This window comes from Poecilia reticulata, chromosome 3 (assembly GCF_904066995.2).
Source record: "Poecilia reticulata chromosome 3, P_reticulata-male-v2, whole genome shotgun sequence".
NCBI classification, from domain to species: Eukaryota; Metazoa; Chordata; class Actinopteri; order Cyprinodontiformes; family Poeciliidae; genus Poecilia; species Poecilia reticulata.
The window spans coordinates 12856565-12870829 of record NC_088832.1 but is presented as its reverse complement, the minus strand read 5'-3'; the positions used below and the strand labels follow the sequence as shown (position 1 = coordinate 12870829).

Genomic DNA, 14265 nt, shown 5'->3' with positions numbered 1-14265 from the left:
GACACACAGAAACCAAGGAGAGCATTAGAACTTAGGAGCCGAAGAGATCCACGGCTCAGGTGGAAAATCTGTTGGCATTTCAATTATTATACTTTAGGATTTCAACCTGGTTCACCTGCCAGACCTACGGTGGACTGGTTTAGATCAGGGCACATTCATGTGTTGGCCAAGTCAAAGCCCAGACCTAAATACAGTTGCGAATATGTGTCTTTGAGCTAACCTGAATGAGCAAAAACTCTCTAGACATTCAAAGCTGATAGAGACTTACCCCAAAAAACTAATTGCAGCAAAGTGTGTCTTTGCGGGGAGGACGAAAACAAACACACACTACACTTTCCAGATTTTTATTTGTGCTGTTTCATTGTGTTTGTGCATCCCACAAAAATCCCAATAACACATCTTTAAGTTTGTGGCGAGAAAATGTGTTACTGTTGCAGGACACGCTGTGTTAGATCACAACTCAGAGGTGGACGTACATTTATTTTATTAAGTTCTTGTTTTATTTCTTGCGTAATCTTTAGCATTCGCTCCCACCAAAGAAAGAGAGGCGCTCTCTTCTGTAGGTGTATTTTTGGAAGCTGCCCTTCTGTCTTTTATCGGCTAAAGTTTAATGTCTTAACACTCATCTGTCACCCTGGTGAGCCGCCTGTCAGAAAATGCCCTGAAGCTGAAGTAATTAGTGTCCACGCACCAATCACACAGGCAGGCGGCTATTGTTCTGGTCTTTTCTTTTATGAAAACAGAGAAGAAGCTTACCCCCACGCTGTTCAGATTATTAAAGATAACATGACAGGATCAAAAACTTTACGCAGAATGCCAGAATTAGGAAACTGCAACAAAGGTAAAAGCATTGTGATGTGACATAATTAAAAGTGTTAAGAAATTAGGATGTCAGAGAAGCATGGCTTGTTGTATTCACACAAATTGGAATGCATAATGATTTAGCGATTATGTCATGAATGTGGAGAATAATAGTGGGTTAAATATGTGTTGGTTTTTCTCTTGAACTCCTAGAATAGAAAAGGTTCGGGATTTTTGACTATAACGTCTGTAATTGGGCCAAATTAGGGCTAAATTAAAAGCTTTCTGGACGTCTACATTGTATAGATGTTTGCATTCTTCTCAGGTTCAAAAGAATAATTACACGCTGTCAGTGGCTTCTGAACTTATAACTCTTCAAGCACTTTTAACATCCTGCTGGATGAATACGCCTCACAGAGATATTGGCACCACAATGCTACAGTAATCTCTCTGTATTGCTAGTTAATGTTTGCCTTTAAAAGAAAAGAAAACTAAATCTTTCATCTGCAAGTAAAATACACAAGAGGGAAAGGCAATCGGTATGATCACCTTTTCTACACTTACTATAGAAGAATAGATTTGTTTTTTTGGTATCACTTTATTTGAAGGGGTGTGCATAAGACTGACATGACACTGTCATAAACATGACATAACATCTGTCATGAACATAAAGAAGTTTTTATGAATGTCTATGACAGTTGTCATGAAGTGTGATTCGGTAAATAAAGACACTTTTAATGCAAAGTTGCTCTAAAAGTTGCATTAAAAGTGCCAACTTGGCATAATTTTATAAATTATGATAATTTAATGCAAAGTTGGCATTTTTAATGGACTTTCAATGCAACCTTTAGAGCAACTTTGCATTAAAAGTGTCATTATTTACCGAATCACACTTCATGACAACTGTCATAGACATTCATAAAAACTTCTTTATGTTCATGACAGATGTTATGTCATGTTTATGACAGTGTCATGTCAGTCTTATGCACACTCCTTCAAATAAAGTGTTACCGTTTTTTCCCCACACTGCTTTAAAACTTGTAATGCACCAAAAACTAAATCAAGTAAAAACAGATTTTAAGGTTGTCTTCTTACCTGTTAATGTGTGGAATTTTGTAAAAATCTGGTTAAGTTTGGCTTTGGGATCTGTTGGGGTCCCTGGACCACATTTGAAAAACAGAATAAGTTTTATTCATCCGTGGAGGTGGTTAAGGCAGTAAAAAGAAAAAAAAATCTCTTTTTATAGTTTGGTTCAACAGAGATCTTTGTAAAAGAAATCAGAACACTTGGTTTTGTTTCAATAAAATATAATTTATTTAGTTGAAAACAGACAATTTTACAGTAAAACGGTCTTTGTCGTTTTCAAAAGTAAAACAAACTAAAAAAGCCTTTATGACTTGTAACTTGACAGTTTTGACCCCAAAGGCAAAAAAGAGATATTTCAGCCATCTGAATCAGCTATTGTTGCAAAATTGAAGCTTGCCTCGCCACTGGGAGATGGAGGCCTGATTAGTTATTGGTGGTTGGACTTCTGGTTGTTTCTGCTACATCCACAAGAAACGCTGGAGCTCAAATGATCACCTCTATGACCTAGATCCCTCTTCCTTGATTATTCACTTTCCTCAGGGCGTATAACGAGGAATTCTTCAGTTTCAGAATAATAGACCACAGTAGATTTCAGAACATTCAATGTTACCAATATTTTATTAGTAGCCTTTCCCAGATTTATGCCTTCATGCAGTTCAGCTATGAATATCTACAGACATTTCATTTGACTTCAGAGCCCTTCAGAACTGCAAAACCTCATATAGACCAGACTAGATTGTTCCATTAAGTATTTTGTTCAATCAACTGAATCCAGTTGCAACTCGAGAGTCAGCTTCAAAGCAAAAGCTGAATCTTTAAGGTTAAATTTTGGTTTAAATTTGCCATTTGTCTCATAAAACATGAGGAAACTATTAACAAATGGATTTTAGAATCAGCTTGTAGCATAAAGTGTGGAAAAAAAAATCACTGTTAATCTTTATTGAATGCATTATTATACGTTTTTGACTAGCCGTGTAATACAGAAACAAAGCATTTATTTCTGTTACTTTAAGCCACATATATATACACACATATTGTACATAAACTTTTGACTTCGACATCAGAAGTCTAACGATCCAACAATCCGGATAGCTGAAACACGAACCAGCTGAGATCATGGGGGGGAAATGGAATCCAACATGCTGACGAGCTTCTGTTGTTTCCCTTCCGCAGCAGATGCTTTCCTCGGTCCAGATGATCTAATTAGTGTTTACAATGAACCCATATGAGACAAACATCTGACATGTAAGAGTTTTCGAACTAACTCCAGCACTGTGCACAAAAAAAGCGTATACGTTTCCACAAGCAGACTTTTTTCATGCATCAGCGCGACATCAATCAGAGTTAACATACGACAATATTAGTAAAAACGTCACGTTTCAAATGTAAAGCCTCAACGACGACTGGCTCTGTCTGCTAGGTGTACCTGCTGATGTGTCGCGCGAGCTTTCCGGATAAAGACGTCTTCGAGCAGGTCCTTCCGGTGCTAAATGTGGCGCTGGCGTCTCTGCACCCACTGACTGATGAACAAATGTTCAGGGCACTGAACGCAGGCAGTGTGAAGGGGGAGCTGGAGTGGAACGACTTCCAGCAGAGATTAGACAGTCTGGCTGGATTCATGGTAAGACCCCTGATGTTACTTCGTGGAAGAATCTATAATGATTCAGCCTTTGTTTGGATTGAATCTGTCGTTTAGTGACTTAACTCGATGGCTCTAATAATATGGAGGGGTTTTATTTACTGTGAGGGCTTGAGCATAGAAACCTTTGCTAGACTGACGTAGATCAATCCAATTGTGAGTCAGGGTCCATTTAGTTGCAAACGTGCCAGTCAAACAACCCAAAGTGTAATTTGACTCAGTTTTTCTCAATTATCGTCATGTGATTGAAGGTCAGACGCAGGGATGGCACGCGGATGCTGTGCCATCCCTCCTTCAGAGAGTGGCTGGTCTGGAGAGCAGATGGAGAAAGCACAGATTTTCTTTGTGACCCGAGGTGAGCCTAACTTTCTATTCATGATACATCAGTTTTGGTATCTGAGCACTCAAATGATCAAACTCTTGCACGTACGTGTCTTTCCAGGAGTGGCCACGCTCTGCTGGCTTTCATGTTCTCCAGACAGGAGGGAAAGCTGAACCGTCAGCAGACCATGGAACTGGGACACCACATCCTCAAAGCCCACATTTTCAAAGTAACAACACCTCCGAGTGGTCGGTGTTTAACTGTAGGCCTGTTACTGAACACATGAGCATCTTCCTCTGGTCCGTAAAAGTCAGTTTTTTGGGGGTGGGAGGGTAAGATTGTATGGGCTTATAAGTAGTCAGTGTTTATTTATAGAAGAGGGCAGAGTTATGCCATCACAGACGGAGCTCATGTAATGCCCCTCAAACAACCCAAACTTAAACATTGCTAGCAGTTTGAGTGCATTTTTAATTTGTTTAAATTATTATTACATTCTACAGTAACACTTTATTTGAAAGGGGGTGAATAAGACTGACATGACACTGTCATAAACACCTGTTACATGAATAAGTCTTCATGAATATTTGACTGTTGTCATTAAGCGTCATTCGGTAAATTATGACACTTTTAATACACAGTTGACATTATTCAAAATGTCTTTGTTATGACAACTTGACATTAACCAATAAATCATTACTGTTTAAACTTTACCTTTTATAACATAAAGTTACCTAATTGTTAAAGTGCAATCAGTAATACTTTTATAACAAATTTATATCAGTAATGATTTCTTGGTTAATGTCAAGTTGTCATAACAAAGACATTTTGAATAATGTCAACTGTGTATTAAAAGTGTCATAATTTACCGAATGACGCTTTATGGCAACTGTCATAAATATTCATGAAGGCTTATTCATGTTCATAACAGTTGTTATGACATGTTTATCACAGTGTCATGTCAGTCTTATTCACCCCCCTTCAAATAAAGTGTTACCCATTCTACTATCTGGTATTAACTAGGTGGGAACATTTTAATAATTGCCTCATGCAAAAGTTGAGATGTGTAATATTTAGTGACATGCAGTCCATTTTCAGTAAATAAGAATATTAAAAGGTTTATTCATTTCAGACTCAAGTCATTCAGTGAAACATATTATTTACTTACACACAGACTGATGTTTTTAAGACTTTATTTTTGTTGACTGTGATGATTCCCCTTTATTCTTCATATTCACCTTTACCTTTTAGAAGACACTGACTACTCATAATACCTCCATATAACCTCACTTTAAAAAAAAAATCCCTTCACATCAACCACACGTATCAACACTAGTCATATGTAAACACCCACAGCTGATATTGTTTCTTCAGTGTGAGTGCTTCACGCTGTTCATGTTGATTTACTCCTGAGACACGACTCAGATTGTGCCGTGCAGAACGGAGCAGGTGTCATCTGACTCTGTGTGTTTGTCTTCCTCACACACAGGGTCTGAGTAAGAAGACTGGCGTGTCCTCCAGCGTTCTTCAGGCCATGTGGGTAAACTGCAGCACAGACAGTCTGTCAGCTGCACTGGGCTCCCTGAGGAACCTGTACACCCCTAACATCAAGGTGACACACAGCAGTGAGCTTTAACAGAACATCTTTCTGCACGGAGAGAATTCAGACAAAGATATATATTTTGTTGCCTTGTGAAAATGGTGTCGCAGGTAAGTCGTTTGCTGATGCTCGGTGGGGCGAGTGTGACCTGGTGTACGGAGGTGATAGGACACGCCCCCATCCTGGCTGTTCATGCCCACCTGGGTCATGTGGAGATGGTGGCTTTGCTGCTCGAAATGGGTGCGCCTGTAGACGGGACCACTGGCAGCGGCATGACGCCGCTTTGTCTGGCGGCTGCGGCGGGACACGCCGACATCGTCAGCCTGCTCTGCAAGAAAGAAGCAAAGGTCAGTGTCGTTTCTATAGAGTTTACCGTAGACCAGTCTAAATGTTCTTGTGCTGTAGCAGATTATTTAATATTTCAGCAAAATCTCTCACATGTGGATGCAAGAACCTAACTTGGCAGAGATGCTTCAGTGGCTTGCTTTTTTGAAAAAGATGGGGGAAAAAAGTTAGCTACTGAGAAATTAAAGTTGCCAGTCATTTTTCAAGATGGCTGTCAAGTAAGATTTTTTTTTTTCCACTAAATTTGTCCATTTTTATCACAGATGAATACTTTTGGTGTCAAATAATACATGATTGGACCAAGAGAAATCATGTTTACTGAAAATGTTTATACTTTTCAAGATGGCCAAAATGGCCTGGTTGTCATAGCAAAATCATCAATTAGATTAATGCATAGCGACATACTTTGAGCTATAGAAATCAGATACATGTTCTTGATCTTGTGAGTTCCTTTTCTTGTGGACATTTTTCAAAATGGCCGCCATGGTGTGATGGAAAATATATGTTTGTATTAAAATCGGCAGTAGTTATTTCCTGCGGTGAGCACAGCTAAACAAAAAAAGTGCCATTAATTTGCTAAACAAGAATCTCATCTCTGCTAATGCTAAACGGCTAAAGCTAACCATCATAAAGACAACTGTCTCTCAGTCCATCACACATCTTCATCTCCTTCAGTTTCAGGTTTGATAAAGTTAATCCATAATAATGGGTAACGTTTTATGGCAATAATTTTTTGTAAAAGGTGTCAAAAATGTAGTCCGATTTAAAAAATGGCTATCATTCTGAAATGCATGTGGCTAATGGGAAATAAGAAGAAACATACAATGTAAGGGGTGGGCATACACATTTTTTTATCCTTGTATCCACATTTGAAAAGGTTTCTACAGTAATATCCTGCACTACAGTGACAGAACTCTGCCTCTTAAGATATCTGGACTGCTCTGGTTTTACAGTCACCACAGTTTGAAGCTCTATTCTGGGAGAGAGATGAAATAAACGGGACTGATCTAGGCCAGTGTATTACAGCCTCAGCCAGGATGAGGGTTGAGGGTCCCTCTGTGTTCCCCTCTGTTGCCAGGTGGGACACGCCGATAAGAGCGGCCAGTGTGCGCTGGTCCATGCCGGCCTGAAAGGCCATGCGGAAATCACCGGCATCTTGCTGGGCCAGGATTGGGGCGCAGATGTCCCTACCGATCCGCAGCAGCAACACGGCAATGAGACGACGATTGGGAAAACACAGGCAGCCCAGCAAGCGGTGACGGCCGCGGCTAGTGTGGGACACACGCAGGTATAACTCAGATAAAAAAAACAAAAAAAAATTTTTAACGCCGATGAAATACATCTGCATGTAGATCATGGTGCAAGTCCTCGGCAGACGCAGGAGATTACCTTTGAAGCCGATTGTTATTTTCTCTAGTTCAAGCTCCGCTGGTGCTTTGGTCTGTGTTCTGCATGCAGCAAGGCAGTAATAGAAGACTGTCAAATTGTGTTATTTCTTTTCTGCAGGTGGTGAAAAGCTTTCTGGACTTGAAAGATGAACAGCTGGCAGTGCAGATGGACGCTCACGACTCACTCTGGGGAGAAACGGGTGCGTTTCTCCCATCAGTCACAAAGATTTATCTTTCTCACCTATTTTCGTCAGTCAGCGTGGTGCTGGAGTCACGCTCAAGGGCTCAAGTGTTAACATGTCAGGCTGGTTCTGTCTCTTTCCTGTAAATTTAAAGTTACAAATTTATAACTTGGCGCCACTCTGGCTGATACCAAACGGCTTTGTTTTACCGAAATGAAGCTAAATCGAGTGAAGGCGATTTTTACGGCATCCAAAGAGTGGCAGTTATTCAGCTGCGATATTTCACCTTCGTCACAGATGCAGATTTCCGTTTGGTCCATTTCGTGAGGCCACGTCGGACAGAGCCTTCATCTGTGCTCGCTGCACCATTACGGTGTAATTGTGTTAAAAAGTCCCCTGCAGTCCTCGGATCGAAAACGCGGGAGCACGAAAAAGCCTTGTAAATCACATATATAGTATGAAATCTCTGCATCATTGGGTTAGAGTCCATTAGTGCAGGTAAAACAGTCATGTTAAGGTCTTATTACTGAACCAGGCGTTCCAGCTTCTCTTTAGATTACCCCAGGCAGCGGCGTACAGAGTGCATCACGCTTATTGAATGTTGTCTTTAATGAGAGCATTTTCACTCGTGTGTATTTAAATCCAAGCTTTTCAAAGCAAAGACTGAGTCTCTGTTTGTTCTTTGTCCCTCATGACAATGTCTCCTCATTAAAGGCAGCATTGTGTAATTGACTGGCCTCTGAGGCATGTGGACGCGAGAAATATAAAGTCATTTTGCTGTGGGGTTAAAACGCATCGATACCTCGCTTTTATCCCAAGCTGCTCAATTAGCAGCAAGACTGTAGCGAAAATAAGGACCACCATTTGTCAAAATAATATCAGCTGGTTGAGGAGGGCGCAGGTTATTCAGAGATTTGCTTCTGTAAGCTGCCTCTGATTCTTATTTAGCTGTTAAGGAACACTGATAACATTTTGATGTCTGAGACTTTTTTTTTTTTTAAAAAGCTCCGGTTTTGGTCAGTCACCATATTTTGGAGTTGGTTTTATGTTAGATTATTTTTAAGATTTCATTTTCTCCTGTTGGCTTTATTGAACAGTAATTTGAAAAGGGGACGAGAAAGGGGAAAAAATGTAATTGGGAGTCTCTACCCATGGTGCACCTGCTCTACCAATGAAGTCACACACCGACTTCAAGTTAATGTCTCATCATGACTCCTCCAAACGTTTTTTCTACTTTTTCTTTCATCTGACTAATAAAGTTGTTCTCGTGCATTTGGTTTCTCTATGTATACAGTTGCAAATTTTAGTCGATTTTCAAAGTCGGTTTAGGAAAAGCGGCTTCTTTCTTGGTCTGCAGCCCGTCACTCCACTGTTGTGTTAAAACCTGCCTCACTGTGGATAATGAGACGCCTGCTCCATCACCTTCCAGCTCATGATAGATGTTTGGAGCCTTGGAGGTTTCTGCATTTATTAAACAATCCAGAAGGGTCTGAGGGAGGGACGGTTTGGTCCAGCTGGTTGAAAAGCTGGACACGATGATGATCCCAGAACATTAAAACTCATTTCTGAAGAGACAAATCAGGAATTACTACGTTTCTGGAATTGCTTTAGTGAAGCTCTGACCTCCACTCTGTTGGAAAATTATAGCTATGCTTAAAATCTGGATCTGTGTCAGGGAATCTAGACAACTTTTGGCCAGAATCAAACATTATCAAAACTTAGCCAAATGTTATTGGTGATGTATGTATACATATGAGCTCCTAAGTAAAATTTTAACCATTTGTGGATTAGAGAAAACTCACGCTAAATTCAAACCTATACTAGTGTTTGTTGTACAATTTATTCTATCCTAGGAACAGAAATAAATCTTTCAAAGCACAAAAGCCTCTCACCAGAATAGTACACTCAAATGATTGCAACATGAAAAGTCTTCTTTTTTTTTCCCTTTTCTGTGTCTAAGTGATGCCTCTTCTTCTCTCCCAAATGTGCCGATTCCATCCTCTACCTCTCCTCGCCGTTTGATCTCCCTGCCAACCCCTCCATCAGTGCTGAGCGCGGCAGCGGGGAGAGGGCGGTTGGAGATGTGTGTGTTTCTCCTGGAGCACGGAGCAGAGCTGGAGGTACCAAACCGCAGAGGCATGGTCCCACTGCTCAGCGCCGCCAAGCACGGCCACACACAGGTGAGGGGAGGGGCCTCGGTCGCAGACACAGGGTGTCCTCATCTGAAAAACATACAGTTTGCTTTTACTGCTTATGATGTCTGGAGAAGTGAGGAAATATGCAATGGAGCACGGGAAAGTATTGCTTTTTGTGTCCAAGCTAAAATAAGTAGCCGTTTTCAGCTAATCTACTGCTTTAAATCTTCAGCTTAGCCTTCAGGACTCAGAAATCATAATGAATATGTGTTTATACAGATTTATGTGCATGTGTGATGGGTGAGTGTCTCTCAGGTGTGTAGTAGTGCCAGGTTTTAAATCTAAATTCATGGCCTGTCCAGCTGCTGAAATGTCTTTGGACCAGACTGGAAGAAACTCCCAAAGTTGCTCCAAATGACAGCAACTTGCATGGCAGCTGTTTCTAAATTAGAAATGCAAAAATAAAAACTCACTTTAAAAATCTACAAAGCATGTGCAATATGTTACATAAACACATAGCTTCTCTACTTCAGACTAGAAAAAGCTAAATTATTTGAATTAAAAGAAAAATATTTTTGCAATAAAAACAAACACATTTGAAAAATTAAGATTTTTTTGTTTGTTTGTTTCCACTGTTGTCAGGTTTCGTTAACAGTCTTTAATGTTTCATATAGTAGGCTACACCACTGTAAATCTGTAGCAAATAATTATTTTTTAGGAATAAAAATAAGCCAAAAAATAAGCTGAAAAATATGGAAATTTGAAAAATAAGACAACAGTTTTTAAAATTTTTTTCCCTTTTGTTTTTCCCAGGTTGCTGAGCTGCTTTTAAAGAAAGGTGCAGATATCAATATCAGCGACAAACAGGGTCGCACCGCATTGATCTTGGCCGCCTCCGAAGGACACGCCGCCACGGTTGAGCTCCTGCTGGCGAAGGGTGAGAAACAACTCCAACCCCCGACTTTCACACTTTACATTTACAGTGACATTTGTTGACCATTGATCTAAAATCAAACATTCGCATCACGTGTCGGTGGCCAGGTGCCTCTCTGTCCTCTGCCGATCAGGAGGGGCTGACGGCGGTTAGCTGGGCCTGCATGAAGGGCCAGAAGGGCGTGGTGCAGCTCCTGGTGGAGGCGGGAGCAGATCTGAACCAACCAGACCGGCAGGGACGAACTCCGCTCGACCTGGCCGCCCTCAACGGGGACGCAGATACAGTGGGTTTCCTGCTTTTGTGTCGAAAATTGTTTGTTTTACAGAAAAGGAAGTATGAATTAAGGTCCTCGTGGCCTTGCAGAGAGCCTGATGACAATCAGTTGCAAGACATAATTATTGTTTGACTGGAATCGCAATTAAATCGTTTGCACTGCGGCAATCACGCGTCACACGGAGTCGCAAAGCTTCACGCCGAGCCTCTTGATCACCGTGAAGACAATCAAAACTTTTTGATGATTAACATTTTACAAGAATCAGTGGGATTAACTAGCCAAGCACGCTGTTGTCGGTGTTTGCGACTGCAGCGGAGGGGGCAGGAGGCAATCAACCAGATGACTTGAGGTATCGAAGACACTCTGTTGGAGTGTGAATCTGTTTTCAGGTGCACAGCCTGGTGGAGCACGGAGCGGTGCTGGAGCGGTCAGACAACGGCGGTACCAGAGGTTCGGATCGACCGGTGGGCTGCCAGAACCCGGCTCTGGTTGCTTCACTGCTTAAGAAAGGATCCAAAACAAGTAAAAAACACAACGAGTAGCAGTATGCACGAGCAGTGAATCCTGCATGCAGGAATTTTAGTATTAGAACAGAATAGAGGCTGTACTGTCATTGGCAAGTGGACAACATTTAAAGTGCCATCAGCCAGGGCAACATGCACTCACACAAAAAGCTAAAATCTGCTAAAAAGACATGCAGACGTAAATTCATACAGTACATGTACAGGCATATGCTATGATCCATAATTTAGGAGCTTAAAACAAGCTCCTATGTTGTGCTAAAAAGTGATTTGTAAGTTAGTTTTGTCTTATTTCAAGTGTATTCAAGACATTCGTCCTGGAAACTAGACCAAAATACTTGGTAAGATTGTGTGTCGTAGTTTCTGTCATACCCTGATCAAGAGATGATTTAGATTTGTTTTCCTTTAGCATTGCTGTGCAGGTCATTGCTACGTTTTCATCTTATTTACTCAAAATTCCTTCTCACCTCTTCTTTTTTTTTTTTGATCCTCCTTCGCTCTCCATCGCAAATGACGAAGGCTACAAAACCACTCCCCACGATCGATCAGGTACGTGATTTATCAAACGCAAAAGCGACGCGGCGAGCCGGATCGCGTGAAGATAAACGTTTGTACGCCTCCACCGTCAGGTCACGCTACGTGGGCTATGGCTTCCTCCAAACCCGACATTCTCCTCATCCTGCTGCAGAAGCTGATGGAGGAAGGAAACATACTATACAAGGTAACTTTCATCCAGGGTTTGTTGTGAAGAATCTCTGGAATAAAAAAGCTCCAAGCCTGATCCTGGCGACCCCTTTCTGTTCCTCAGAAGGGGCGCATGAAGGAAGCCGGCCAGCGCTACCAGTACGCTCTGAGGAAGCTCCCTCGCGAGGGCCAGGGAGACGAGCTGAAAGGACTCAAAGACCTGAGAGTCTCCCTCTATCTGAACCTCTCGCGCTGCCGCAGAAAAACCAACGTGAGGTCCTAAAAAAGCCGTATCACTCATGCACTATTTAACACCAGCAGGTTTATTAGATGCTGAGGGAAGGGAAAAGAAGGACGGGCTGACCAGTACACGGGGACGCTTTCCTTCGGATATATAATTTATCTCTCTAAACATTAAAAAGCTACTAGTGCGGGCACCCTGCAGAAATATTGCTGCTTTTCAGACCTAATTCGACGTCTCCCTGGTACGATAAACAGAGAGAAGGACCCGGAAGCAGGTGGAAGCATAATGTGCGTGCTGTTAGCGCGGAGACGGATGTGCGTGGCCTGCGGCCAGGTTTAGAAACCACCCTGGTGATGACAGACGTCCTAACAGACTGTGTAAAAATGCCATCCTTAGGGTCACTGCAGCCGATGAATAATGGAGCAAATAATGTGATGTGATAAGGTCACTCTCTCCGACCGACGGGAGGGAGCGCTCTCCCTTTCTGTGCGTTTTGACAGGGCGGCATATTTACAGCGCGCCGGCTGGATCCTCATCGTTGTAACTCAAAATGTTTTTTGGCTTGGAGAGCCAACGAGGGAGAGTGTACATGATACCGTCATTAAACATTCATCAGCGATTATCAGAATTCAGCGCCGTTGTTTTGACCTCTTTTCCAAGGACAAATTCACATTGTGTCGGCGTCATTAAATATTCACCTGAGAGTGATGAGAGGAGCGGAGAAAACCTGCAGGAAAACAAGCAGCAGCTCTCAGCCTGTTTCGCTCGCTTCTCCTTCTCGTCAATAAGAATGATTGAGGCCTGAGCGTGGCGTCAGACTGTGTTGTGAAAATGTTTTCGCGGCGTTACAGGCCTATTTTTTTCTTCTTCAGCTAATAACCAGAGTTAATACAAATTGTGGGTGCGCCCCTTGTTAAAATATAAATTAATGGCAAATAACCACATTTTAATCAGGTCTGATTATTGCCATTAAATCTAACCAGATTAAAGATGTCAAAAAGCAACACATCTATAGAAACCTTTAGTCACTTTCAGCCTGTAGAAGGTACTAAACTGCTCCAGAGATCTACATCGAAAGGCGTCACTTGACTCGATCCATTTCAGAGTTCACAATTAAGCAATAAAAAAAGAGACAAAGATGGCATCCATGAGGGAGAAAGAAAAAACACTGTTGAGCAAAAGGAAAACAAAAGACCTGCCAATAAACAGACATTTAGCAAAATATTCCGAACAAACTAGGGACTTTTTGGAAGGCGTACAAGATCTGGCATAAAACTAACATTTGAGAAAAAAGGACATCGCATCCACAACCAAACACAATGGTGGCAGTGTGATGCTTCAAGATATGAACAACATACCATACTTAAAGCTGCAGTACATAACGCTTACAAAAATAATTCCTCCCAGTGCTTTTATTGCCGTCTGAAGACACGCAACGCTCTCAGTCAAAACCAACCAATCAGAGCCAGGAGGAAGGTCTTTGTGCTGTCAGTCATGCTTTTGTACATGCTGCTAAATGTGGTAATGGTGGAAAAATAATTTACCATTACAGGAAAAAGTATTTATTCACCGTCATCTGTGGCCATGGTAACTCCTCCTGGCCCTGATTGGTTGCTTCTGACCAAGCTGTTTATTTCTGCAGAGAGCAATACGCTCACAAGAAAGAGGCAGAGGAACTTGATAGTTTTTTCACAGATTATCTGTCTCATACTAACCTGTCACTTGGAGACAGTTTAAGCAAATATGTAGAAAAAAAATATCAAAGATCTTAGAGTGGCCTAGTCAAAGTGGGCACTTAAATCTAAATGATATGCCTCTGCATGGCAGTTTGTACTTGAAAACTGTTTACATTTTTTCCAGGCTTACCTTTGTCTGATACGACAAATTGTTTTTACGATACATTTTCACAGCAGTGTAGCTAAAACGATGGTTCTTTGTGACAACGCAGGATTTTGGCATCGCTGAGGATTTTGCGACTAAAGCTCTGGAACTGAAACCCCGGTCTTATGAGGCTTATTACGCCCGAGCGCGGGCCAAGAGGAGCAGCAGGTAAATCATACCGCGTTTAAGTTTATTGTTATGTGAAATTAGAGCAATTCATGTGAAAATCCTC

The 14265-nt window shown here is 41.5% G+C and overlaps 1 protein-coding gene across 1 annotated transcript in view; it reads left to right on the top strand.

Moving 5' to 3' along the window:
- LOC103462298 (protein TANC1-like) overlaps window positions 1-14265 on the top strand; it is a 43813-nt gene that overhangs the window by 27304 nt on the left and 2244 nt on the right. The window contains exons 14-28 of the mRNA XM_081605111.1: window positions 3308-3508; window positions 3778-3881; window positions 3969-4077; window positions 5335-5457; window positions 5556-5792; window positions 6869-7078; window positions 7297-7378; window positions 9407-9540; window positions 10309-10432; window positions 10537-10712; window positions 11093-11225; window positions 11744-11773; window positions 11854-11945; window positions 12033-12179; window positions 14101-14201. Of these exons, the coding sequence (XP_081461237.1) occupies window positions 3308-3508; window positions 3778-3881; window positions 3969-4077; window positions 5335-5457; window positions 5556-5792; window positions 6869-7078; window positions 7297-7378; window positions 9407-9540; window positions 10309-10432; window positions 10537-10712; window positions 11093-11225; window positions 11744-11773; window positions 11854-11945; window positions 12033-12179; window positions 14101-14201 (2003 nt within the window). The remainder of the gene's footprint in view (window positions 1-3307; window positions 3509-3777; window positions 3882-3968; window positions 4078-5334; window positions 5458-5555; window positions 5793-6868; window positions 7079-7296; window positions 7379-9406; window positions 9541-10308; window positions 10433-10536; window positions 10713-11092; window positions 11226-11743; window positions 11774-11853; window positions 11946-12032; window positions 12180-14100; window positions 14202-14265) is intronic.